Genomic DNA, 27,965 nt, shown 5'->3' on the forward strand with positions numbered 1-27,965 from the left:
AAATTGGAGCAAAATTACCAATAACACCCAGCCATATCCAAAAGCAGCAGAGAGACTGAGCCCACCAACTATTCGTTCCAACAGAATCCTCTATCGAGAACACTCTTGATAGAGGGTCTTATTTCACAAAATAAACCCTCTATTCAGAAAACTATGATAAATAAGCCTTCTCTGCTGACTAGAAGAGTTATTTCATGAAAAATAACTAACTATAAAAATACTTCTTGACTCCGGGGTCTACTAGATGAAACACTTGGTGGCTCAGTCTCTCTGCTGCTAGAAATATAAATATTTTTAATCCTAAAGGATTTCTGTGAATTAAAAAATTATAAAATCAATAATAATGGCAAATATCGGAGAAGCATATAGTGTTGGATTAGCGCGAGAGCGATTAGAAGCTATTAAAAAATTTCTTCCTGTCCGCGATAGTTTTAGAGAAAAACTTCAACAACGACAGCAAGCAAAAGAGGGTTTTACAAAGTCAACTGAACAATTATTTAAACCCGTCACCGCAGTTACTGGAAAGGTTTTAACTGCGATCAAAGGAAGAACTCCTGAAGATGTTGCAGTCGAGGGTGGCAAACCGGAAAAGGGTCTTCTTCAGGCAATAGAACAAATTACTAAACAACCTGAAGCAGCTGTTGTTGAAGAACCAAAACAAAAGGTTGAATATAGTAAAAAATTTACTGAAGCTAGCATAAAACAAATAAAAAAAATTCAACCACTAAAACAAAGTGAATGGAATGAATTTGGCATGTTTGCTGCTTGTAGTTATCCTTCAAGGAAAGATTTTCTAAATCCTGAATATAATAAACAAGTAAGTCGTAATGAATGGATCGATTGGGTGTATAAGGTAAATCGAGATATTGGTCGAATAAACAAACGAGACCTATTTTATTGCACATATCTCGAAGGGGTGAATCAATATGATGAAATGATACAACAGCAAGAGCAAGAACAGAAACAGCAAGAGCGAAAACAAACACCAAAACAGAAAAAACAACCACCGCCAGAACTTTCACTTCCTCCGCCGCTGCAAGAACAGCAAAAACCTAAACAAAAACGAGGAAGAAAACCAAAAGTAGACCCAACTGCTGTGCCACATCATGATCCAAATGATCCTTCGGATGTTCTTGAAGATCCTGGTCTCCTTGAAGCTACAGGTAGTGGTCTTGGTAGTCACATTACTTGTCCTGATAGTGTTCTCAATGATGTATCGCGGTTAGAAGTTCTCATCGGAGGCAGACGGGCTGGAAATAACTCACCGGAAATAATTAATGAAGCAGCTGATATCTGTCAGCGATTATTTCGTGGTGGTATCATGGATGTTCACGTGTATCGAGAACTTATCGATGAAATCATTGACTGAAATCATCGAGTTGGATAAAAAAATAAATAATAATGATCATACATAACGCTCACCGTGGACCCGTCGTGGTCAGGGTAATAAATTCACGACTACCTGTTTATAGAGCAATTTACGGAGATGGACTAGGTGATGTTATTCAAGGTTTATTCAGAAGACTAGCACCCAAGGCAGCGCCGATTGCAAAACAATTATCAATGAAAGCTATTGATGTTATTAAAGATAAAGCTCCTGGTGTTATCGGTAATATTGCCAGCAAGGCATTTACTGCAATCAAGGAAAGATTAGCGCGATTACGCAGACCAGTTAAATTACCAGCCACCACAGAGATGCCTGCAGATGTCAGTAAAGTAATAAATCAAGCTGCAAATAAAAAACTAGCAGAGATACTGGATCAGCCAATAAATACAAGTATAATATCAGGAAGTGGTTTTCGTTTTAGACGACTATGATTTACTATAAAATGTTTAAACGCGTGTCTGATCCAGCTTTCGATATGGATGCACCAGTACTCAAGGATGAGTCTGTGCACGATTATCAGTACTATTCTTATGAAGCACGAGAACCAAATCAGCAGGGCAGAATTGAATTACAAGTGCAGGATACAAGTAGATATTTCTTGCCTGCGGAAGCATTTATTGAAGTTACAGGTGAAATCGTAACAAATGTTGTCATTAATACGCCATATGCAGCTGATGTCCAAGTTGGCTTTGTAAATAATGGCATCATGGCACTATTTTCCAGCGCCAGATATCTCATAGACGGCAAAGAAATTGAGACAATTCAAGATAATGTTGATGTTGCTACGACAATTATTGGGCTGGCAAGATATTCAGATGATTACACTAGATCAGCTGGCCCAACTATTATGTTCGCCAAAGACAATTCTAACTTTCCTGATGGAAGACCTAGCATCGTAAGGCGACCACAAAACAATGCCAGAAATGCTAATGCCGATGTGGAAAATTTACCCTTTCCCAACACTGAATACAACTTAGGGTTTGGAACACGAAAATTAATGTTGAAAGGTAATAATAGAGAATTTTCATGTGCGATTCCACTGTCTCACATCTTTGGATTTTGTAGAAATGTTAGAAGGGCCATTTTTGGAGCCAAACACACAGTTGTACTTGTGAGAAAAGGTGATGACAATGATGCTATCTGGCGAGCAGCTGGCATTGCTGACGGTAAATTAAATATAAAAAGACTTGCTCTGTGGATGCCGGTGATGACTCCGTCACTCGCTGAAGAACAGCGGTTAATTTCTTTCATGGATCAAGGTGGTAAATCAATGCTGTCGTGGCTAACAACAACCACTGACGTTAATCAAAATTATGTTGATGGGCTATTCACGTGGCATATATCATCACAGCAAGGTGTTGCGGCACCAAGACATATCTTTGTTGCGTTTCAACTTAATTTACGATTAAACAATCAAGAACGTTCTCATATGATATTTGATCAACTTGGTATCACTGCAGTATCCTTGCGAATAAACGGACATCAAGAACCATCCGAGGATATAATATTGAATTTTGGCACTAATAATGTAGCACGTGTATATCACCGTTTGATGACATTTATGGGACGTGATCAAAATATTGATACTGGTTTGCAAATATCACAGTTGGATTTTACGAGTATGTATCCGATTTATTACTTTTCGCTGGAGCATCTTGATTTAGCTAAACAATCTGTTGTTGATTTACACTTCAGAGCTAACGTAAACTCAGGTAACCCTTACAGAGCAATCGCGGTCATACTCTCTGATAAAACAATGCTACTTGAAGGTGCTGGTGGACGAATGAGAGTCGTTGATGCCCCAGTGGAAAATATGTAATATTTTCAGAAAATATGTAACATTGCTAGCAGCAACATGTAAACAATTAGATCAATCTCGTATTAAATAAAATGTCATACAGTCATGTTAATGTCACTCTGACTCCTGGTCAGGTGAAGAAATTACAATCGAAAAACGCGAGCACATGTGGGACAAAAATAACACTAAAATACGATCAGCTAATGGGCGGTCCAAACAAACTGTCATTTACTAAAACCCAACTAAAACATTTCAATAAAGCAAAGTAAGCAACGACTGGAACTCAACTTGATTTCTCTCCTGCAGCTGTCAAAGATATGGTTAAAACCGGCGGTATATTTCCTCTTCTCGCCGCAATACCAGCACTGATAGCTGCTGCTGCTCCCGCAGTCGCAAAAGCAGCCACGATAGGGGCTGTTGGAACAGCTGCTGGAATGGCATTAAAGAAAGCCACAGGGCGAGGTCCTTGGAGCTACCGTGGACAACATCGTTGTATTCACTGACAGCGGCAGAATCAGAGATTCGTCGATATCAATTGCAGCTCTCCGAGATGATATGCAAAAACTTGCACTAGCCCGTGTAGCGAAGACCGGTGATACAGTGACAGGTGAACTCAGCATGAACGGTAACAAAATAACCGTTTTAAGAGATCCAACATCCCCGGAAGATGCCGCAAACAAACAATATGTAGACACCGTTGACGGTAAACTAACCACGTTGCGGGCAGAGTATGATGTTCACGTGGGCGCGTTTACAAGACTTCGAAGAAACTTCGCAAAAACTGATGAGGCCGTGGATAAGTTCTTTGGGACTCCTCCAGTCATCGACATGAAACTTTCTGAAATCATACCAAATCTTACTAATAACGCCAACGATATCAACAAGATTAATACCCGGTTAGATGTAGTCAGAACAGAGAAAAGTTTTTCAGATCAAATTCAGATAATAGAAAATAACATTAACATGATCAAACAAACACAGCAGAATATCGTATCGGGAATTCCTGAGATCGTTAACAAAACCAGTTTGATTAAAGTCCCCACTGGAGTTAGCCCCGGGCATATCACCAACATCGTATACACGGTATCATCGGGATTCGCAACATGGTCCCGACAAAATAATACTATCAAATATACAGCAACAGCCACTGGTGTGTATAGACTGTCTGTATTCAGTGCCGCTAAGTTTGAGATCTTCACAACATATCCCTGGAGACATTCCACCGATAAATGTTCCGGGGTTGTGACTATCATATTAAACAAGGAAACCAACGAAACATTTATACTGGAAGCCGCAGACAGGAAATTAACCGCAACATCTTACTGGTGGTGTTTGGAATTTGTAGCTGAAACGCCTCAATTGGTTACCGCGTAAAATAATAAAATGAAATCAGCATCAACGACAACATTAGATGCTCAGCAATATAGATATGATCAGGTATGCGAATGGCAGTCAGAGTTAAAAAACACTATTGACAAATGCGCAACAAAGATAAAAAAATACAAACGGCATGTAACTGTATTAGACACAATAGTGTATTCGGTATCCGCGGTAGTTGCATCCACGGTTGTGTTATTATCAGCGCTGACACCAGTGACAACTGCAATCGCGATTACAATCGCGATTACAATCACAATTTCAGCATCAACGACGATTGCAGGAGTTGCTAATATAATTGCAAAAAAAATATCCTCGTGCGCGCTAACAAAATTACACGAGTATGAAAAGTTAAACAACGTGGCCACAAGCACCTACTCGAAATTGTCCTCGTTGATATCATCCAGCCTTGACGATACAGTTATATCCGATTCTGAATTCACATTGATGTCCAGCGCATACAACGATTACGAAAACACAAAGAATTTTAATTTGAAAACGATGAAGATAAATAATGACGGAGATACTTCAAGAGATAGCCGCGAACACAACTCCGGTAAAAACATCAATGATAACAATATCTTCGACGCAACCAGAGTTTAATATTAATTTTCCAACTGCAATTCCAGTAAAAGAAATCGCGTTGGCACAATTACGAGTATATCACAGTTGGCCCAACATCAGGTCGACATCATTTCACGTACAGTTGCCAGATAATTCATTTGTATTTTCGTATCAGAATAACCCCGACGGCACACCAGATTGGAACGTCATTCATTTACCAACAGGGTCTTTTCAGATAGAAGAAATCAACAAAGAAATACAGCGTCAAATGAAGCGTATCACCGGAAAAGAATAAAAAATATCAATAACCGCACACGAGCCAACGTTGTCAACGATCATCGAAGTCGCTTCACCGGGTTACGCCGTAGACATTTATAACAGTTCAATCAGAACAGTATTAGGATGGCCTGAAGTCGCTCCACTGGCGCGACCAATACCACCAGAACCTAAAAAGTCTGATTATATCACTGATAATAAGTCATACCACGGAGTTTTACCAATATACGAGGAAAATTGAATTCAGCTAAAAAAACAACGTTGGGCAGTATATTTGAATTTCACAGTAAGGATAATATCAAATGGTTTTTTACTTATGAAAGGGATCTCCAAAGAGGAACAGTTAAATACTTTGATACAAACCTAGATGAGATCAATCATTACTTCAAATTTATTGATGAAGAGCATAAGAAACAATTACGGCAACTACGGCAACTTTTCCAAGAACATATTTTTGATACATCACTACGCAGCGAAATTATTAAACAAATTGAGATATTAAATCAGCTCGCATACGATATGGAATATTTTAATCAGTAATTAATTCAGGCGATAATCGATCATGTTGACGGCGTAACCAAATATAAGCAACAATTTTTAGACTTCTTTAGAATACCAGAGGTGAATCTACCAAATTTTAAACTTCCCTGGTATAACGTTCCCGAGTTAAGAAAATCCGTCACCGACCTCATCAATGAGTCCTTTGATGACATACTTGCACAATGGAAAAATACACTACCGGAGCCAACTATCCTCAGATATGATAATTCCACAGCGAGCGATGGCAAACATATTTCTCCGGGAATCGTAAATATCACTGATGTCGTCATGGTCAATCTTGTGTGTGACGTAATCGATGGCAGTTACAACATAGACACAACAGTATCAAATCAAGCCCAGCAAGGGTTTATACTATACTCATTTACTCCTAAAGAACCACCTGGGTTTTTGATTGTACAAGAGCCAATCAATCCAGTATTTCTGCAGTGTTTAAATCCAGCGCTGACAAGGATGAATTTTAAAGTCACTGACCAACAGGGTAGACTTTTGGACTTGAGAAATGAAACTATTAGTATTAATTTGCTGGTGAAATCGTGAAACGATTTTCAAGTCCTAGAGGATTTTCAAATCGTAGACTTCCAATTAATAATATCATATCATAATAATGCCCAAAAAATCTTCGAATTTCCGGAAGTACAATGATGATGATGAAAATCTCTCTGACAGTGATTTTATTGTTAGTGACAGTGAAACACAAAGTGTTTCCACTGACAGTGATTTTATTGTTAGTGATAAAGATGAAGATGTCTCTGACAGTGATTTTATTGTTAGTGACAGCGACGACGATGATGGCACTGTTGGTAACATCACCATCAATGACAGCACTGTCACAATAAATTATATTAAATGATTAAAAAAAATATAGCATGTATCAGCACGTGAAATGTTTCATATACGACAAACAAACACTTGAAGAATATATCAAAAAATTATTCAGCGGAGCGTCGTCGATTTCTATCAGTGATGAAATCGGGTAAAGTTAAAATAGTTATTGATAAATATGGCAATGATGATTTTTTACTGACAGAATCGCAGTTGAAACAACTACAAGAAAATCATATCATAGCGATCACATGTTTTCCAGACCAAATCATGAATTATGCTCACTCATGTATTTCGCGGGATCATCTTAATAAGATACTTCAGTGAAAATCCTAAAGAATTTTTAAATATTATATATATTTTTTTTAACACTGACAATTTCGCTGATTTTGATAGGGTATTTGCTAGTAAAAATCAGTGAAACTGTCCAAGTTGCTAATTTTGATAGGGTATTTGCTAGTAAAAACCAGTGAAACTGTCCAAGTTGCTAATTTTGATAGGGTATTTGCTAGTAAAAACCAACAAAATCGGACAACTGCATAATTTTATTATATATGATTTTTGCAACACTGACAATTTCGCTGATTTTGATAGGGTATTTGCTAGTAGCAATCAGTGAAATTGTCCATTTCACTGGTTTTGACAGGGCAATTGCTAGTAAAAACCAACGAAGTTGTCCAAGTTGCTGATCCTGACAGGGTAATTGCTAGTAAAAACCAACGAAATCGGACAGTTGCATAATTTTATCATATATGATTTTTACACCACTGACCATTTCACTGATCCTGACAGGGTAATTGCTAGTAAAAACCAACGAAATCGGACAATTGCATAATTTTATCATATATGATTTTTACACCACTGACCATTTCACCGGTTTTGATAGGGTATCAGCTAGTGAAAACCAATGAAATTGTCCATTTCACTGGTTTTGACAGGGCAGTTGCTAGTAAAAACCAACGAAATTGTCCAAGTTGCTGATCCTGACAGGGCATTTTGCTATGAAAACCAACAAAAATGTCCAAGTTGCTAATCTTGATAGGGTATTTTGCTATGAAAACCAACGAGATCGGACAATTGCATAATTTACGCAGTAAAAAAAAGTAATATTTTTTTTACTTTCGATTTCACTTCCAAGTAATTCAAGGTATTTGACTTCGTCAATGACGAAATCAAGGTGAGGTATTTACTTCCTCGTCAGTGACAAAGTCAGCGATGACTTCGTCAGCGGACATACAATGCTTTAATTTTCGAACGCGATTATTTATTATCTTTTTAGTTTCATACTCGGCTGCCAGTGCCAGCCTGATCTTTTCAATTGCACGAGACAGTGGAACAAATTCATTTATTTGTGCCTCCGCTACGCTGGCCAGTGATTTATACAAATTATTTTGAATCATCTTTATGAATCGATATTGAGCAGGAAGAATATAATGCCCTGCACATTTAGCTTCATATAATGATTCAAAATCAGACAGTATTGTTTCAGGATTTAGTAATATATTAAATCCTTGTTTTTCTAATTTTTTAGTAGCATCAATCACATTATTGATATTTTCGTGATTCATATTTATATATATTTTTATATATTTAAAATAAAAAAACATCACATCTCCTTTGAGCTTCTAGCTTATCATATGATAGGCTACCAAACTCAGGAGCGGAAACACTACCCCCAATGAGCTCCTAAACTATCAAATAACAGTCTAGAAAGCCCAGAGGGTGTGTTTGCGAACGACGAGACATTCCCCATTTGTGAACCCCCTAGCTTACCATTTGATATCCTAGCAAGGTTCATATGGGGACAACACATAACATTAACTTAATTCTAACTTATCCTAGGGACGGTACAAACATATAACTTAATTCTAACTTATCTTAAGATGGCACAAACACATAGTATTTACAATATTTACAGTAGAAGCAAATTTACAGCAGTTGTATTTACAGTAGAAGGATATTTACAGCAGTAGAAGCATATTTACAGCAGTTGTATTTACAATTGCATATATAAACTTATCCTAGGACGGTACAAACATATAACTTAATTCTAACTTATCCTAGGACGGTACAAACATATAGATGTGGGGTTATATTCTACGTCCAACGAAGTTGTACTCCCACCCCGAAATCAATCCCGTTGAGTGGTAAAAGACAACCCCTGAACGGGGCGACATGGAGAAAGTTGTGCAACTTCGTTGGGTTTCGAAACCCCGTATAGAATTAGGACGATATTGTATAAAAACCGACTGATACCCAGAAGTTCAGAAATAGCTCAGCGTGATTTGTTTAAAACATATTTTCTTAAATATGATCATGTGAAAAATACAGATGAACCATAAACCCGAACAAGTGTAATAAAATAGTGATATTGTCTGTAAAAAAAAGATAAATACGCGTTTATTCCTGACAGCGTCAAGGATAAAATCATTCTTGCGCTGTCACCTTGACGCTGTCAAGGGGAAATAAAGGGAAGTTATTTACTTCTTTGTGCAGAAAATCGTCTGCTGTTACCTGTAAAGTGTTATAGTGCACTGTCAAGGTGACAAGGGGGAAATAATTGTATCATTGACTTCAAAAATCCATAGGATTTTCACACAGTCACTGCAGAGTTATCTCCATAAGAAAATATAATCTTCTGCTTATTATATGTTTTTGACAACGCGGATTTGGTTATATTTTCTGCGACTTTTCGTACTGAGGGTGTACAAATGCCGAAATACTTGCCAGCTGCATATATCGATTGAAATATTATTTCTTCATTTGTATCTAAATTTATAGATATAACTCTCCTGGCAATCTTATTACCATGACCAGTATTACCAGCTCTGCAATTTTCGCTCTGCGTCACAGCTTTTAAATTAGATAAATTATTATTAAGTTTATCTCCATCAATGTGATCAATTACAAGACCGTTTTTGATCTCTCCTCGGAAACACTCGAACACGACCCTGTGATTATAATAGTTTTTACCCCCAGCCCTAAATCTTAGATAACCAGCATTATTAACAACACCAACTGGTTTTTTCAATCTACAGTGTCTCACTATTCCCTCGCGAGATGCTTCATAATTTTTAATGGTTGGATGTCAAACAAATTCTTGGCTCATTTATATAATAATGTATTTGTCTAATTTATAATTTGTCTGAAACTTAGTTATATAATCACTCTCAGATTTTAGCGCGTCTCCGTTATTTTTTTTATTGTAATATCGCTTGAGTTCCCGGTATCGTTTCCCCCCGCATCCCACACATAATTGTGTTTTACCCCTGACACCAATGCCACATCGCAGGCATGTTATGGGTCCTGTGCTTCCTCGTTTGATGCTTTGTATGTGTTCACCGCAGAATTCCTTCCTGCAGGGCTTACCACAGACTGTTACAGATCCAACTTTTAACCACTTGCAGTTATTCATTTATATATAATATTTCTTATTTAAATATTTGTCTTAAATATAATATGAAGGGTTTATTTGGCACTGGGAGATTCGATCTTGACAGGCTAAACAGAGACTCACGACGGCAGAATCTAACTGATCTGTTTAATATTATCAGGGAGGGTAAAAAAGAATTCCGCGACGATGGCGCTTCTCATGTATGGTCGTCATTTAAATTATCCGCAACACTGACGAAGTCATCGATGCTACAATGACTGATGCCCGAGCAAAAACAATTATTGATTACCTCGCTGATGGACATCAAAGTGATGAACACAGCAAGAAATATTTTTTCAGAATAAAATTTATTGTGCAAACAGATTCCGATGAATGGCTTATCCTTGACAAACTCGACCCTGTTCTTGCTAACGGAAAGACCATTCTGCTAAGTAATGGTTGTAAACCAGGAATGCTGACCGGGATTGATAAACCATATTACGCTTGAGCGTATCCTGTAACCGCAGTCATTTATGGAATATATCCGGTAAAAAAACAAAAAATTGATAAACTCGCCCCGATGAGAATGTCATCAATGACTACGCTGAATTGTGTAGCCGAGCAAGTAATGGAACACTTTAAAAACGCAAAGCGAGGAAACGGTTTAACCGATCTGCGACGTGAAAAAATAACAGCCTGGGCTGAATTGGTTAAGGATACTGGGGCAACAATAAATGATGTTGCTGTGCTATCAAGTAAATTAAAATGTTCAATAACAGTAAAAACACTAACCGGGGAAATATTATATAATTCCAAACATTATAAAAAGTCAGGATCACCGATTGAAATTATTGATCATAACTCTCATGCCTGGACTGATGCAGTTACAATATTTCCACGAGATCGTGTTGTCAAACTTTATTCCGGAAACATATTTGATGTTATTTACATGCTGAGTAAAACCGACCCTGTGTCGGTGTGGTTATTTAAGAGTTCCGAAGATTCCGAGTATGATCAATTTGTAAAACCCAACGGGGAATTATACCGGATGGAGTCGTTGCAACAACAAAAATGAAAAAACTCGCAGAGAAATATGTGAAAGAAAACATTGAGCAGTTATTGGTTAATTGTTTTACAGTTCCAAGTGTTGCCGCTAATGCCGCCAGAGAAAGAAATTCGTGGAGACCAACCCGAAGTCAGTTTCTTTTGGATATACAATTAAGTTGTGTCGAGTATGGGCATGGCGGGCTGTGGAATACCCGGTATGACTACCGGGATATGATTTCCGTGGATATGATTGCTTGCTACCCAGGAAACTTTCTCGGGAACGGCGAGTGCAGCGAATACTTTAAGCGATTTGGACATCCCACGAACTCGATGACACGAGTCGCCGTAAACAGCGTTTTACCCAACGCTGACCTGACAGGATTTGCTTGTGTGACTTCGTTTGAATTTGCCGCGGGACTTCATCCGTGCTGTTATATTTGGTTTGGCAGACACTTCAGTGAAAAGCGCTGGGTACCAATAGTGTTATTGCGATATATGCTTGACAGCCGAATACTGGTATCGTTGACTGTCAGTGAAGCAATCATATCATATCAACCGCAGACCTCAGTTTGGTTGCCAACACCGGAGCGTGTCAGTGTAGATGAAGTTATCAGCGAGTATGCACGAGAGAGTCCAAATACCCCGATGGATGTCATTGTCAGTGAAGCTCCTAAAGTTCTCAAGATAAAACATAGCAATAGTGAAAAAGCAGCAAAAGATCTTGGACGAAGAATAATTGGTAAATTTACTCAGGGTGCTGCATTTGATCATAAAATGCATCACTCGTGGTTGATTATCGATGATGCTGAATTGGATTTTATAATTGCTGACGCTGTTGCGAGAAATATATTTTGTAATCGGGAGGATGTGTTCTTGTCCGATGGGAAAAAGTTGGGCACAATTGTAAGTTATATCGACGGAGAATCTCCTCAATACACACATCTAAGATCTTCAATGCTGGCTTATGTTTCTATAAATTTACTAGCAATGATAAATCGATTTCCTGATACCGCAGTTAGAGTTGCAACGGATTCATTTTATATCGATAAAAAATATTCAGAATCACTGGCTCGTTTTACAAGAACTGATGAATCATGGAGTTCGTGGAGAATAAAAGCGGAGATGTTACACGAGTATTGTGAATCCGCTGATGTTGCAATTAAGGATGATTATTGTAAATTATCAGAAATGTCAGAAATATCTTCCACACCATCTGTGTATGATCCAATCACTAGACACAAAACCGTTTATTTGAACGGGCTGGGCGGGTCTGGTAAAACAACTCGAGCGATTGAATTATTTGGAAAATTGGATATGATTGTGCTAACACCTACACACAGGCTTGCCAGGGAGATGAAACAGCGAGGAGTCAATTCTTGTACTTATCACAGCTTTTTCAAATACAGCGGCGGTGTGTGGACTCCTGACCTAATGGGAACAAAATATATTCCCGAGAAAATAATTTGGGATGAGATATGTACGGTACCGCTGGAAATGTTAAAAACATTTCTTGATTGGCTGCTAACGAAAAATACTGCAGTCGTTATGTGCGGCGATCACGGTCAACCACCTCCGTTTGTCGGCGCATCTCCGCATGATTGGTTAAAAGATTTTGTTGATTATTATGAAGAAGTGTCTGATGATCATAGAGCACTTGATGCAACGTTGAAAGAATTTAAAACATTAATCAGATTACAACTGAATAAAATTCAATGTGAAATTATGCGCGAGATGATTCCTGAAACTTCACTGAGCAACTTTTGGAGCTCGTGGAAACCAGACGATTTGATAGTAGCAAGTAGAAAGATAGTCAGAGACACACTTCAACGGCAGCTATTTCAATTACAACAAGAAAAGTTTCCAGTGCTGCCAACGCTGTTATGTTATAGACCAGCTGATACGCGGTTACAAAATATAGATGTTGATATTCCTGGAAAAACAGAGAAGCAGAATTTAGTACTGAATGATATTGTGTTAGTTGATATTAAAGCTGTCAAAGATGCACTAAAAATGAATAAATCCCCATGGATGCTAGGATACGCAATGACAATTCATTCATCTCAAGGACTAACTATCAGTGATACAACTGTCTGGATCGTTGATGATCGAATCGAATGGTCAAACTTAGTTTACTTAGCTGTGTCCAGAGTCAGAAGAATATCTCAACTGCGAAGAATTGTCTTGGTTGAATCAAACGCTGATAAAATTAAAAATGAAAACAACAGCGACATGATAAGAAAAAAATTCTCTGGTTACAAACAGAGTGACAAAAAAAATAATCGCGATTTCGACCTTGATGTTGACTTTATTATTGAGTTAAAACAACAGCAGAATAATCATTGCGCGAGCTGTAATTGTATAATGCTATAGCAGTATTCGAATAAAAATTCAAGACAATTTATCGTAGACAGAAAAGATAACAATCGCGGTCATACACGTGATAATATCATGTTGACCTGTCTTGAGTGCAATTGACGTCGGGGTGCCAGTGCTAGTTAAGTCATTGAAATCACTGAAGTGATCGCGGTGGTAATTGCGTATCCTCGGGAATTACCTGTAGTTGCTCACGTGTGAATCCACGTTGAGGAGCAGTTGAATCCAACCTGTAGATTGCTGGTCTGCCTGATGATCTTGTCACGGTGGTTATCTTGTGTGTGGTAATGCTCCAAATGGGATCAGTTGCTCTTCATTTACCACCTTCAAGTTCACCTGGTTCATATAAATATCTTACAGTGACATTACCCAGTATTGGCTGTGCTGAAGAATCATGTCGTACGGGTATATGTTTTTTTGTGATTGTGATGGCAGGTTTCAAGTTGGTTGTTCGTGTGATCTCGTTATTTAGTGCAGCTATCACGCTTGGTAATCTTGCAACCCATTCGCGAGATCTCATATCTTCAATAAATTCCTTCGCATATTGATATCCAAATAACCACTCAGCAAGTGTTCGATTGAATCGCTCAACAATTGCCTGATCACGGTGAATTTCAGTATGTCCTCGTCTGATGGTGACGTTATGTTGCTTCATCAACGATGATACTGCACCCTGAAATTCTTTGCCAGGATCAACTTGTAATAAATTTGGCCAACGTAGACCACGTTGATAAATTCTTTCAAACGCAGAAGCAACCTCGGATGCTGTTTTAGTCGTTAACGGTTCAGCATCTTTGTATCTACTTGCAACATCAACTACAGTTAACGCGTACTTGTATGTACGTCTTCGGATAATATCATGTGGCAGAAATAATATATCAGCCTGATGAACCTCATTTGGTACACTAACATCAAAATGTGCAAAGTGAATTTGTTTAGGATGCGGCAGATAAATTTGCCATATTGCCTGTCGGGATAACCAATTTTTGGCAGTAACTTTTGTAACTTTTGCTGCTTCAGCGAGTTTACTAATTGCTGCGCTACCTCTCCAGTATCCTCTTGGGGAATAATAAATCGACTCCATTATATGCCAGTACCTAACGCTAATTTACCTTTCATTGCGGATTTTATTAACCAGGATGCTAACTTTTCTTTGAAAGATATATCAGGGATGGCATTTAACGTGTGAATTAATTTCACATCCGCGAGATGGCGCTGTTGCAAATCCTTGCTTCGGTAAGCTACATCATGAGCATGACACGCCTTATCAATAGCATTTATCGGATACTCACCTGGTTTTGGTTGATCTTGGTCATCAAGTCTGATATCAAGTCGGGTTCCTGGACCACAGTAATTATATCCTGGAAGATGTTTTTCTCCTGGGTATTTAGCCCACGGAGCCCCTGGTAACTTGGCTAACTTGGCTGCGATATTACCGCCTCGCTTTTTTAAAAAATAAATTTAAACTTCGCTATACCACATCGTTCACACTTGCCTGTAAGCGCTTGTCAATTATTTTTTGTTGTAATTGTTGTCATATCCGCAGTTGGGGTATGTGCTCGGCATTTCACACAATATAAATTCATATTTATTTTATGATATATCTAATGGAGATCACTGACTTTTCTGCGTCAAAGCAACGAGAGCCAATCAAACATAACTCAGTGCTACCAAATTCAATTCGAATGATTATTATAGGTCCATCTGGGTCGGGTAAGACGCAGTTGTTACTTAATTTAATAATGAAGTGGATGAAGTGGGATAAATTATATTTCATAGCCCCGTCAGTGGACGATCAGCGATGCTACAGCATGTTAAAAGATTTTAACGAAAGTGCAAAATCGATAAGTGAAGAAGATGTTGTTGATTTTATAACTGATATCAATGAAGCACCGAGTATCGATGATATTGATGGGAGTATTAATAATTTAGTCGTGTACGTTGATATCATGCTGGACAAACAATCAAACCCTGCCAGGATATTTTCCCGTGGCAGGCACAAAAACGTTGATGTGATTTATGTGACTCAACGGTAATCACAAATTCCGAAAGTGATCAGAGATAACTGTAACGTTCTTGCGGTATTTAATGGCGTTGACGCACACACGGTACAAAATATTCATTGAACTTGGTGCAGCGGTGACATGGACATAAATAAATTCAGAAATTTCTTTAGCCGTGCTCAGGCAAAACCACACGGATTTGTAACGATAAATTTACATGATCCCCGGACACGGTATCAAGTTGGGTTAGATACAATTTTTAGTTAGAAATCCTTTAGGATTAAAAATATTTACATTTTTAGCAGCAGAGAGACTGAGCCACCAAGTGTTTCGTCTAGTAGACCCCAGAGTCAGGAAGTATTTTTATAGTTAGTTATTTTTCATGAAATAACTCTTCTAGTCAGCAGAGAAGGCTTATTTATCATAGTTTTCTGAATAGAGGGTTTATTTTGTGAAATAAGACCCTCTATCAAGAGTGTTCTCGATAGAGGATTCTGTTGGAACGAATAGTTGGTGGGCTCAGTCTCTCTGCTGCTCCAAAATTGCATCAGTTGCTTTTCACTAACCAACACTGGGAATTCAGAGATAACTTTGACCTTATTTTTTACAGGTTTATCTTGACTGTGTCCTACAATAATTCCTAAAAATGTAACACAAGTACAACAGAAGATCTTTTACCTAAACTCATTGTCAGATTTGCATCAGTGAGTTAATCAAAGAATTTCTGAAGATTGGTTTGAGCAAAGTCTCTACTGTCAGATTATTCCATTGTTTATATCCTCACTGTTTGGGACAAGTACCAGTACAACTAAACTAATTGAATGATTAGCTGGGCTATCTCAATGACAGTACTCCTTTAACACATTAATATTACAAAATTGTTTCTGTTTCTTCCTCCCAGGAATGTTAATATATAATTTAAGTCATCTTCATTCTTTTCAATTGTATAAGAACCTTAATATTGAGCCTTAAGAGGATTTTCAGATAAGGGCAAGACAGCCAAAAGTCTTTTACCAGGCTGAAAACTTCTTTTCTTAATAGTTCAATCATTTATTTTTGACTGAGTAGAGTTAAGATTACCATAGTTCTTTCTACTTCACAAGCCTTTGACAACTTATATTTGAAATCAGAGACATAAACAAGAACATTGATCTTGGAATCCTCATTTAAAAGAAGTTTCTCTTTCAATATCTTCAGTGGTCCACAGACAATATGTCCAAAAACTAGTTCAAGAGAACTAAAATCTAATTCTTTTTTAACTGATTCCCTACCAGCCAGCAAATGAACACCCTCATCCTATTCTTCAAAGTTTGATGAAATCTTTTCAAAGTCCTTTGACATTCAGTGTGACAGACAGAAAATTTAAACTGTTTGATGACTAATTCATTCATAACCTATTGAAAAATTCCAGACATTAAATCAGAGTGGATCGATTTGGGAAGGCCAATAAGTGTATCATTTTTTTTTTATCAAAGAATTAATTTGGTTTTAGTTTTAGTATTTCTCAAAGAAATTGCTTCTGGAAATCATTTGGTGACCTTATGGTCAACAAGTAGGTTTCCTGACTTGGTCTTGTAAACGACCAACACAGTCTACTATTATTTGCCAAATGGTTCATCAAATGCAGGAATATATTGCAGATCAGTTTTAGGTATCATCGCATTGGGGTTTTCATTGTCAGTTAAAAGTGGATTATCCATGACCTTATGAACAACTAGGTCATTGTTTAATAATAAATAAACACCCTCAATGAGTAAAGAAGTCTGATCCAACAGACACAGGTCCTGAGACTAGGTCTGTTTCCAAATTGAAACAATAGAGAGGAACATTAAAAAAGCAGCATTCAACTGCCATAGACTGCCTCATCTGCCTCAGACAAAGGCATTGAACCTGATAGTAAAACCTCTGAGAATCTCCAGTGTCCCTTAATATTTTGATAGGGATAGGCTTGGCAAAATCACTAATAAGTGAGATGTGTGTGTATGTGTATGTGATTTGGATTTTTACTGTAGCTTTTAAAAAAATCCAGTCTTATTGTTATGATATCTACCATGTGGCAGTTTATAGTGTTGCTTTGCACTGGGGCATCATGATCCAAACATGTAGCATGATGTCCCACCCAGTCGTGACACCAGGACAACCAGTCCTGACACTAACCGCTTAATGCTCAGAGGTTAGTCAGTTGTTAGTATGATTTCTATAAGTTTTTGGTTTGACTTGGCCAGGGTTTTGAACCTGCAACCTCCTGCATCCAAGGTGGATGCTCTAACCACTGTGTCACCAAAGCTGTCCTAATGAGTGTGATAGAAATTTTGACATATATGGTTCATATTTTCTCTTAATAAAATCATACCAGAGTTTGTTTGACCTAACCAATGTATTGCTTTCAAAACAAAACCATGACCTTGACATCTTTGAAACAAGAGCATTTAGAACAGAGCTATCTTTATTCTCTTGGTTATTTTTCCACCTGTAGCAGTCATAATGTGCCCTTTCTTTTACAATAAGTTCAATTATGAAGAGATAAGGATTTCTAATGAGTCTTGTCAGAAATTTGAGTCCTAAAAGCTGTGCTAGACTGAGATTTGGAAGTACTTGTATGAGACTAAACAAAAATGTCTGAATGACTTAGAGGAAGACTTACTGACCATTTAAATCTTGTGAGTCAGGGAATAATTATCACCTGTTTCAGCAGCAAAATTTCTTCCTTTTGCTCATCGAAATAGGTCTTGACAATTCTGTTAATTCTATGGATGCAATTCTTGTTTTCTTCAATGAATTTGACTTGCTAACATTATCATAATCTTTATCAACCTTCTTGGCTGAGTGCCATGTATTGATAGTCATTATTTTTCCCATGCAAATGCAGTCTCAGCTCGGCTAACTTGGGTACATGAGAAAGCCTGCCAGCAGCTTCTTTTGGGTTGGTAGTTCTTTTTGTGGTTTTCCAGGATTCTTCCTCCACCAGTTATACTTGCTGCCATGTATAGCCTACCTTGTGCTGAAAAATGGCATTAAACACAACAACAACAATGTGAATTCAACATAGGTTTGCCCACTTTCTTTTCTACAATTCCTAAACCTTTGTTGATATACCTTAGGTCATCATTTTTGTTTTCATTTCTCCCTTAACCTGGCTGGTCATAGAGGCAGCACTGATGACTTTGCAACTATCTCTCTCCAAATTGCCCTGTTTTCTTCTACTATTTGGGACTAGGCAAAGTCCATTCCTCCCCACTCTTTGATGTTATTTTCCCCATCTCTTCTTCTGTCTGCTTTGTTTTATCTTTTCTGACCAATGTGCCCTGTAGGATTGCCTTTGACAGGCCAGATGACCATGAAATGTGACCATACCATCTTAGTTTGCATTTCTTTTTGGTAGTGAGCAGATCTTCATATAGTCCATTTGTACCTTGGAACCTAATGCGCACCTCCTCATTAGAGACATGGTCTAAGTATGAGATTTCCAGGAATGGTGTTCCGCAGGGGTCTGTTCTTGGACCTGTTCTCTTCATTCTATACACTCAGCCTCTCTCAAGTGTCATAGATCATCATTCAGTGTCTCACCAATTGTATGCTGATGACACCCAAATACACAAATCTAGCCATCCAACTGATGTTGATGCTACCATCCAAGGTGTAGAGAGGTGCATTTCTGATGTGAAATCATGGATGACATATAACCAGCTGCAGATGAATGATGATAAAACTGAGGCCATTCTGATCACAACACAAAGACTTTCTCATTCACATCCTATACCTCAAACAATAAATATCAGCAACACCAACATTAAATTCACACAATCAGTATGAAACCTAGGTGTTACTCTGGACAGTACTCTCACATTACATCAACATGTCATGAACATATGCAAGGCTGCATATCTTGAGCTGAGACACATCAGCTCCATTCACAAATATCTTTCAGTTGATGCCACTAAAACACTTGTATGTTCATTAGTACTTTCAAGACAGCACTATTGTAACTCAATTCTGTCTAATTCATCTCAATATCTACTCCAGAAACTTCAAAAAGTTCAAAACACAGCTGCTCGGATCATACTTAGAGTACCACGATCAGAGTACACCTCCCCACTGCTCTGTACCCTACACTGGCTATCCATTCAATCCAGAATCAAACACAAAATTTGTTCTCTGTGCTACGTTTCATTGACAGACTCCAGTCCATTATACCTATCCGACCTCACCCATGTGTACACACCAGCAAGATACTTATGTTCCTCTTCTGACAATCGTATACTCATTATTCCCACTATGAAAACAAAGTCATATGGACAGCATTCTTTTGCATACCAGCACCCAGCAATGTGGAATGAATTGCCCACTGAACTTAGACACAAAGACACAGTGATACCATTCAAGAGTGCTCTCAAAACTCACTTATTTCGACTGGAAGAACAAACCTAAAGACCTAATAATGTTTCCTACCTTAAATATTCTCAGCATGTTTTTTATGTTTTCTAATTTCGTGGTGTTTGTTTTTGTAATCATATCATTATATATGTTTTTTATCTTATAGGTGTTGTCTAATGTTGTAAAGTGCTTAGAGCTTCTAAAGATTATGCGCTATACAAAGTCCTCATTATTATTATTATTATTTGTATTATATCTAAAGCATGGATTCTTTTCTTTAATTCTGCTGTCAAGGTCCATGTCGCACAGGAATGCAGGAATATGGACATGACAAGGGAGTGCATGAGATTGATCTTGGACGCAAGTGTAATATTGCTGTCCTTCCAAATAGGTTTCAGCCTAGCCATTGCAGTTGTTGTCAGCACAATCCTGGAAAGAACTTCAGGTTTTGAACCTTCATCAGAGGTTATAGCACCTAGATACCTGAAGCTTGTCACTGTGCCCAGCTTCTGTCCATTCACTCTTATTTCCTTTAGGACGACACTCAGGTTGTTTGTCATTAGCTTAGTCTTTTCAGTGCTGATCTCCATCCCATACTTTAGTTATGCTTTGTGGAGTAAGGTTTCCAGTTCTACTGCTATGCCATCAATATTGTTTCTAAAGCACAGGTTGGTGATTGTTCTGCCTACAACACTGACACTTCCCTTTCATAGTGTTCCAAGACAACAGACATGATCCTTTTCCAGGCACCCCTGTCTGACTCTGACTTTGGTTCTGAACCAAGCTGCTATGTATCTATTGAGGACAACTGTACTACCTCAGGTTCTGAGCATCTGCCTCACATGCGGGAGGTTTTGGGTTCGATCCCTGGCTGAGTCATACCAAAGACTTACAAAAATGGTACTAACAGCTGTCTCACTTGGTGCTCAGCATTAAGAGGGTAGTGTTCAGACTGGTCGGTCTGGTGTCAGGAAAATGTGACTGGGTGGGACATCATGCTACATGTCTGCGGCATGATGCCCCAGTGCTAGACATCACTATTAACTGTCACACTGCAGATATCATAGTGATATGACTGAATTTATTTTAAAGCTACGTTAAAAATCCAAATCACACACACACACACACACACACACACACACACACACACACACACTCAGGTTCCAGCTCATAACCCTTCAAAATACCTTGCTTGAACACATCATAATCAGCAAGCACTTTGTTTTTCTGACAGTCAAGTGTAGATTTCAAGAGCATTACCAATAAGTACACTTTGTAATAATCAAGTCCAGTGCTCTCTTGGTCATTGCAAAGTGTCAGCAATTTTCTAAAACTCAGGAAAATATTGATCTACTTCTTTTCTCCTGAAAGGGCATAGTTACCTGATGTTTCTGTAAAATTGAAACTTGAAATTTTGTGTGAAAGGGAACTCCTTTCAACTTGTCAGTTCTAATTCTTTTAATTTAAATTGCATTTCCCTTTCTTCTTTCTACATTTGCATTTCTCTTCTTTGTCTCTTTCCATCTACATATGCATTTGCCTCTCTTCACTTTCTCTTTCCTCTTTCTGATTTTGGATTTCCATAATTTCTTTCTGAAGCTGAATCTGTACGAGCTCTATATCCATCTCTGGTTTTAACTGCAATACTTTTAATATCATTTCAGAGTCACTTAAAGACTTTTTAATTTAACCTTAAGCACTTTTATCAAAAATTTATTTCCACGAAATATTGTATCAAAATATTTTTATTTCTTGTTTTACCAAAGATGCTTTTATGTCCAAAAAAGACTAATATCTGTCAAGTTCCATCAACTTATTCTTTTTTGTTTTAAAGACTTGAACCCTTCCTGGGTGAGATTTGAAACAAAGTACTCCACTTGAGATGATATTGTGAAAGCTTGTGGTTTCATTAAAGATTTCTCAAATATGTGAAATTAAAATACGAGGAACAAAGAATATTTCTGAGACAAAGTGAATTTAAATTTAAAAAGCAAATTGAATTTCTTATAAAAAAATTTAATAGTTGTATCCCAGATTAGCTTCCAATTAATGTTATGACTTTTTGGTCTTGAACTAAGTAACAGAAAGAAGGAAGATGCACAAGTTTTGTAAAACTCAACAAAATAATTTCATTCTCTAAGTTAAAAATGTTAATTTCAAAGGAACATACAATATTATGAATTAAATCCAAAATCATCCTAAAAGTTTATCATAGCTCTAAAAGAATACAGTTTTCCAAATTAATTATAATACATGTCTTTAATGTGCTGATGTACAATAACCTTGAATGTGCACTAGCCAAGGTTCCGATATGTTAACCCTATCTACTCCTTAGCAGATTTAGCAGATATTTTTGTGCTTCAGGTCTTTGAATTTCTAAAGTTAAATATAAATACAACATTAAATACTTTTGCAGACTGAAAATAAAATAACAAGAGAAATAAACTTTGAAATTAGGAATTATTTGTTCTCTTCTTTCACCTTATACACATCCCCACAACTCAACTACAACTGTATGTCACAATGTCTCCCACATGACTTGTGTCACAACACAACCCACCTAACTTAATCATCCAATGGAAAATTACCCCAAACAGGTTCATTACATGGAAACCCAAACCAAAATAACTTATTTATAGCTCATTATTGTAAAATTTAATTCAACACTAATGGACAAAAATTAACTATGTAATATCTTTTCTGCAAATGATCATTACAATCGATAATGATGAAACAAAAATTAAACACAATATAGATATACATAAAATGGGATAACATGTTAAGACACAAGTGTCACTTTTCTGGTTTAAAGTTTTGTGTAAAAGTTTTGGCATAGTGGATACATCAGCACACAGGTGCACGTGAGACCAGGTTCTTCTTAATCAAGTTTATGGAAATTTCTTAGAAATTGTCAGAGAATGGCTCTTTTTGTAACTTATGTGCAATACTGATGCACAGATGATGAAATAAATAAGTAATATTCAGATTTGGTGATGTCACCAAAATTCTCCCATTAACTCATTCGGCCCCAGAGGTTTTTGTCGTTTTTGCCTGAAATGTGCATAGGAAAGACATTTGGGGTGCTATTTCTGAATACATCGTAATACATCGGTTTTCAACTAATTTTCCATGAGACTAATGCCTAGTTGTATTAGAAACATCATTTTTCATTGGTTATTTTGCTTGCGCATGAGCAGAAGGGTAAAAGTTGGAGTTCTTTTCTTTTTTTTGCTAAATGGACCCATCATTTTCGTATGGAGACCACAATTTATTCCAAATGCCCACCTTATCCTAGTTTTTGTAAAGAATCACCTGTCTGTGTGCAGTTAAGACCGGTATGCCTTAGATCTGAGGCCAAAAGGTCTAAAATCTGGACACAAAATCGCATTCCGACCTCAAACAGATTTTGGGTGAAAAAAACCGGGTCCAAAATATGAGGTTTTTCCGTCTGTATTTTGTAGTGCAACTAGAACTTCCAGATTATTTGGTATCATTTTAGAGCTATATCTGTCTGCATTTTTTTAATACAACCCACGTTGGTGTATCTTAAATGACCTTGATGCTGCAGAGCTTGGAAGTAGGGTACAGCCACGCCTACAGATGGGATCAGGGCCAAAACGGTTAATGTGTCAATGCTTTATATATATTTGGAGACATTTGCCACATGTATCTCTTGTATATTAAATCAAATCACTAAATTATAAATACACAAAGAACATATATTTTCTGACTTTAAAAGCTTCTTAAAAATCTGTTATAACTTTGTTTGTTTTGTAAACAATTTCTGTCTCTCCATTTGAAGGAAAAAGAAAAGCAAAACCCAGAAAAATACAACATGTCACGAACCGATGAGAAGCTACTAGCAAGCTTTCTCACATACCCACATTGGCTGAGCTGAAACTTATGTGGACAGAGGTGAGATGTGAGTGTTCACTTTAATTATCCCAGTTTGCTACCCAGGGCTTGGTAAATACAGATGCAAACATTGGTAATTAGATCCAATATTGCTAAGTTATTTTTTTTCCTATAAGACCTTCCTTGAAATCACATAGGTAATCTGTAACAGCAAGCCTGCAGAGCTAATTCACAGAGAGAATATTTTTAGATGTTTATTCATTTGACACAAACTGGCATCGTTAATTAGTCTTCTTTCCTTTCAGTGGACCCGAGGACATTTCAAAGTTGTTATGCTAGATGGGAAGCTAATCAGAAAAATAGTCACTGCATTAAGTCATGGAATTTGGAGGAGAATGAGACTATTCTGAAAGTTTCTCAAGTCATAAAGACAGACTTTGGTATTGGAAGAATTGGATTAACAGACAAGAGGTTAGATATATTACTGGGAATGTCATGTGTTTTATCAACATCACTTTATTTTATATTGTTTTGTAATGTCACATTCAAAATGCAGAATGGGGGGTCACACATGAACCTCGCAGATAGTCTTGTTTTGTTTTTTTAGACTCGCAAAATGTTTTAATGTCCCAGAGGTATGGGTGAGTGTTGGTATGCTTGACCTAAAAAAAGTAATGTCATACAGTTGAGAATAAGTTACTGATAATATAAGCCTATAAAAGATGACTGGAAATTCAAATTTGAATTTTTTAAAAAATAACATGTTTTTTATGAAGCATTTAATACACTTACAAACAAAAAGTTGGTAGACTTAGCAATGTCAAAAATCATCATACACACATACACATTTATGAACATACTCACATAATAAAAGCCTCACATACATGAAATAAATAAAATATGTACCAAGTTTCAGTCTTCAGAATCTATTGGATTAACTAGATGGAATAGCTTAACTAGATGCAGTCATTGTTGCTCACACTAATTCAAGAGTGGGTTTGAAGTTAAAGATAGCACCAGTTGTGTTCATCTTTGCACTCATTAGAGACCAGATGGAACTGCTGTTCAAACTTCCCTGAAGATCTTGTTGAATTTTCCTTTGTGTAGAAAATGATTTTTCTGTATTGCTGAATTTCAGTGACAAAGATGCAGGTCTGGAAAATGATCAGAAGCTGTGAATGGTAAATTGTGCATGACAATGAAATTGCAGAAAAATATTTGTCATTTGTGACATGATCTGTGAGTGATTGTTTAAATATGATATTTACTTTTGGAACTGAGCTCTGCATTTGCGCATTGCCCCAGTGCTGGCTGTTTTAGCTAAGTCAGCAGAAGTTGTACACTCCAGAATGACTTGGGTTGATGTGTATGTGCAGAAGATTAAAATGGTCCCCTTTGCTGCTTTGCTTCACAAAATCAAGGTCCATCAACTGGAAATTCTGAAATTTAGTTTTGCTTGTTTTGCAGATGGCTTCACCTTCCTTGAATCCTAACTGTGCCCTGATAAAAAAAAATGAATCATATTTGTACACTATTTCAGCTACTGTTTTGTTTTATAAATGGAGTAAGATCTGCCTTCAAAGAAATGTTGCCACTAATCATAAACTTCCAGTCAGTAAGGATGACCTAAACAGTCTTATTCAAGGCATTTATCATCTTCCAGCAACAACAGCAGCAAATGAATATAAATTTTGTCTTGATCAGTAATTAAAGATTTGATTCTTGAATGATTTTTGTATTTTCGGCTGTGCATTCATTCATTGCACACTCAATATCTTAGACCCTTTTTCACCTAAAAATTGTTATGTGTGCATCAAGAAAAAATAGTGAACCATACAAAAACTAGGTCACAGTGACCCATCTTTTATATTTTTGTGTAATTACAAAGACCTGTTATCAAGTAGTATCTTCGTTGGGTGTGATTTTCTGAAGTTTTCTCCAACAAGGAAAGAATACTCCATCTCTATTTCTACTGTTTTTCTTTGTATATGATATGAAGTTTGTAACCAGACTTAATTGTGTCATTTTGGTATACCTGGTCTGGTCTCTCTAGTTCAAACAAGACTTAATTGTGCCATTTTGGCATACCTGGCCTGGTCTCTCTAGTACATTAGTTCAAACAATGTACGGTAATACAAGATATTACAGACCAGAAAGGTCATGCATGTAATTTTTATGGGCATTTTTGTTGTTCATTAGTGTCTACTTTCCAGTAAGTTTATGCTTGAGACTCGTCTTCGATAACTCATCTGGATTATAAATGATGTTGAGGGCTACATGATCACCTTCCATGAAGAAGAATGGGACAAGTTTCTTTTGACTGTCACAGAAACTGGGAACCCTAACATCACCTGCCAGGACATTCCACTGCTGTAGTCTGGAACCCAACAGATCTGCCTTAGTCTTAAATAATTCCAAATCCCAGACACGGTCATTCAGTTCACCTTGTGTTATGAGGTGCAATTCAGAGGAGGAGGCTGGGAGAAAATATGGGTCATGTGACATTGATGGTTCAGGACTAGAAGTTTCATCCTCTTCCTCTTCCTCGTTTGACTCAAGGGAGAATGATTATAGTGCACCAGCAACTGGTAATCCTTCTCCATGGGGTAATAGGCATAGAGCTGATGGAATGTTTGGATAATGCACTCTATGTTTTCTTCTTTGACACACCTTTCCCAACTGGAGGCATCATGCAGAAGTAATAATTGCTGATTTGATATCTTGGCTAACATCAAATCATTGGCACTGCAAAAGGCATAGATTTCCTTTTCCTGTTCAACCACTGGTGAAGATTTGTTGCACACTTGTTGTAGCATATGTGTGGGGCCCACCTCATGTCCTGATCTCCAATTTTGCAACCAAAACAAAGGTGATAGGCTTTCTTAACCATAGTGTTAATACTGCACTTTTGTGATACAAAAGTCACTTCACCACAAACATAGCAGAAGTTATCTGCATTGTTCACACAAGTATGAAGCATCTCGGTTCACTTTAGATAAAGAGAAATGTGTCCTTTTGCAAAATCAAACACTGACAAATAAGAGGGCATGACACTGTATGATTTCTTGAGCTGATACAGGGCACTTTGTTCAGCAGAGTGATGTAAGCGTAGTTGTGATTGCATCATCCATGACTTCTAGGAATAACATGATGCAATTCATATCATGTATGATGCAATACCAGCTTCAGATTGCATTATGAATTGTTTTGTCTAAAAAGCAAGTACTGTCCAAACCCAGTCATAGATTTATTCATAGATCCAGTCAAAGATGTATTTGAGTCATTTCCGGTTTAAATTGAGATCCCTTCCCTTTATAACTCATTTATCCTCTTCCATTCCCAAGTCAAGGGACATATATATTGACCCAGTTTCATATCTCAAAAACTAGAGCCAATCAAACTTTAAGCATCATTATCATTCTCAGTGACCCAGAATTTCGGAAGCATTTTGGCTGTAGACCAGTGTAAGCCCCAGTTCTGCCATCACCTCCTCAGCTATCACAGATGTTTTCAGCAGTATTGTTGGGGCCAGTTTTAACCAGGTACACAAAACCGAAAGGGTGCAGGCTTGAATCCTACCATCGGACCAGCCTGGGTCAGCTACTGTGGTGTGTCTATGGGCAAGTCACTTTATTCCAATAGCCTTAGCACTGAATAACCTACTTGGATTGTTGTTCTGTAAAGCACCAAATTAAACCATGCAATCCAACTTGATCCATCTGGAACTACATTAACCATTTGAGGCAGTAGTTCAAAACCCTGTCCAACACAGTATCAGCTGATGCATGGATGGAATGGTTACAGGGATTGAATATGCCCAAACCAATCCCAGCATCTTGAACCTTATGCAAAAAAGATTTGGAATTTTTGTTGGTTTTGATGGCACGTTTAACACATTATTGGCTATATCTCACTCATGATAGGTCCAGCTACTAGGAACCATGCTTTCTGTGGATGCCAGCATGACAGCTTGGGCTGCCAATCAGTAATCATTGCTGGAAGCAAGCAGATTGAGACATCAGTCTCCTGAAGATGAAGGTCCTTGTGAATGCATTTCATTTGTGACAGGAGAAACTGTATGGAAATGATGTACTCTTTCTATCTGACAACTCAGCTGTGGTTAATTGTCTCAGATGAGGGGAATAAATTCCCCGA

At 37.5% G+C, this 27,965-nt stretch overlaps 1 protein-coding gene across 4 annotated transcripts in view; it reads left to right on the forward strand.

Annotated features, from left to right (window-relative positions):
- LOC149784426 (DENN domain-containing protein 3-like) overlaps positions 1–27,965 on the forward strand; it is a 432,202-nt gene that overhangs the window by 204,278 nt on the left and 199,959 nt on the right. For all 4 annotated transcript variants that reach the window (XM_089932491.1, XM_089932490.1, XM_089932493.1 and 1 more), the window contains one exon: positions 24,116–24,281. In XM_089932491.1, the coding sequence (XP_089788617.1) occupies positions 24,116–24,281 (166 nt within the window). The remainder of the gene's footprint in view (positions 1–24,115; positions 24,282–27,965) is intronic.

The sequence above is a fragment of the Sinohyriopsis cumingii genome, chromosome 14, assembly GCF_028554795.1.
Source record: "Sinohyriopsis cumingii isolate HCF-2022 chromosome 14, ASM2855479v2, whole genome shotgun sequence".
Lineage (NCBI taxonomy): Eukaryota > Metazoa > Mollusca > Bivalvia > Unionida > Unionidae > Sinohyriopsis > Sinohyriopsis cumingii.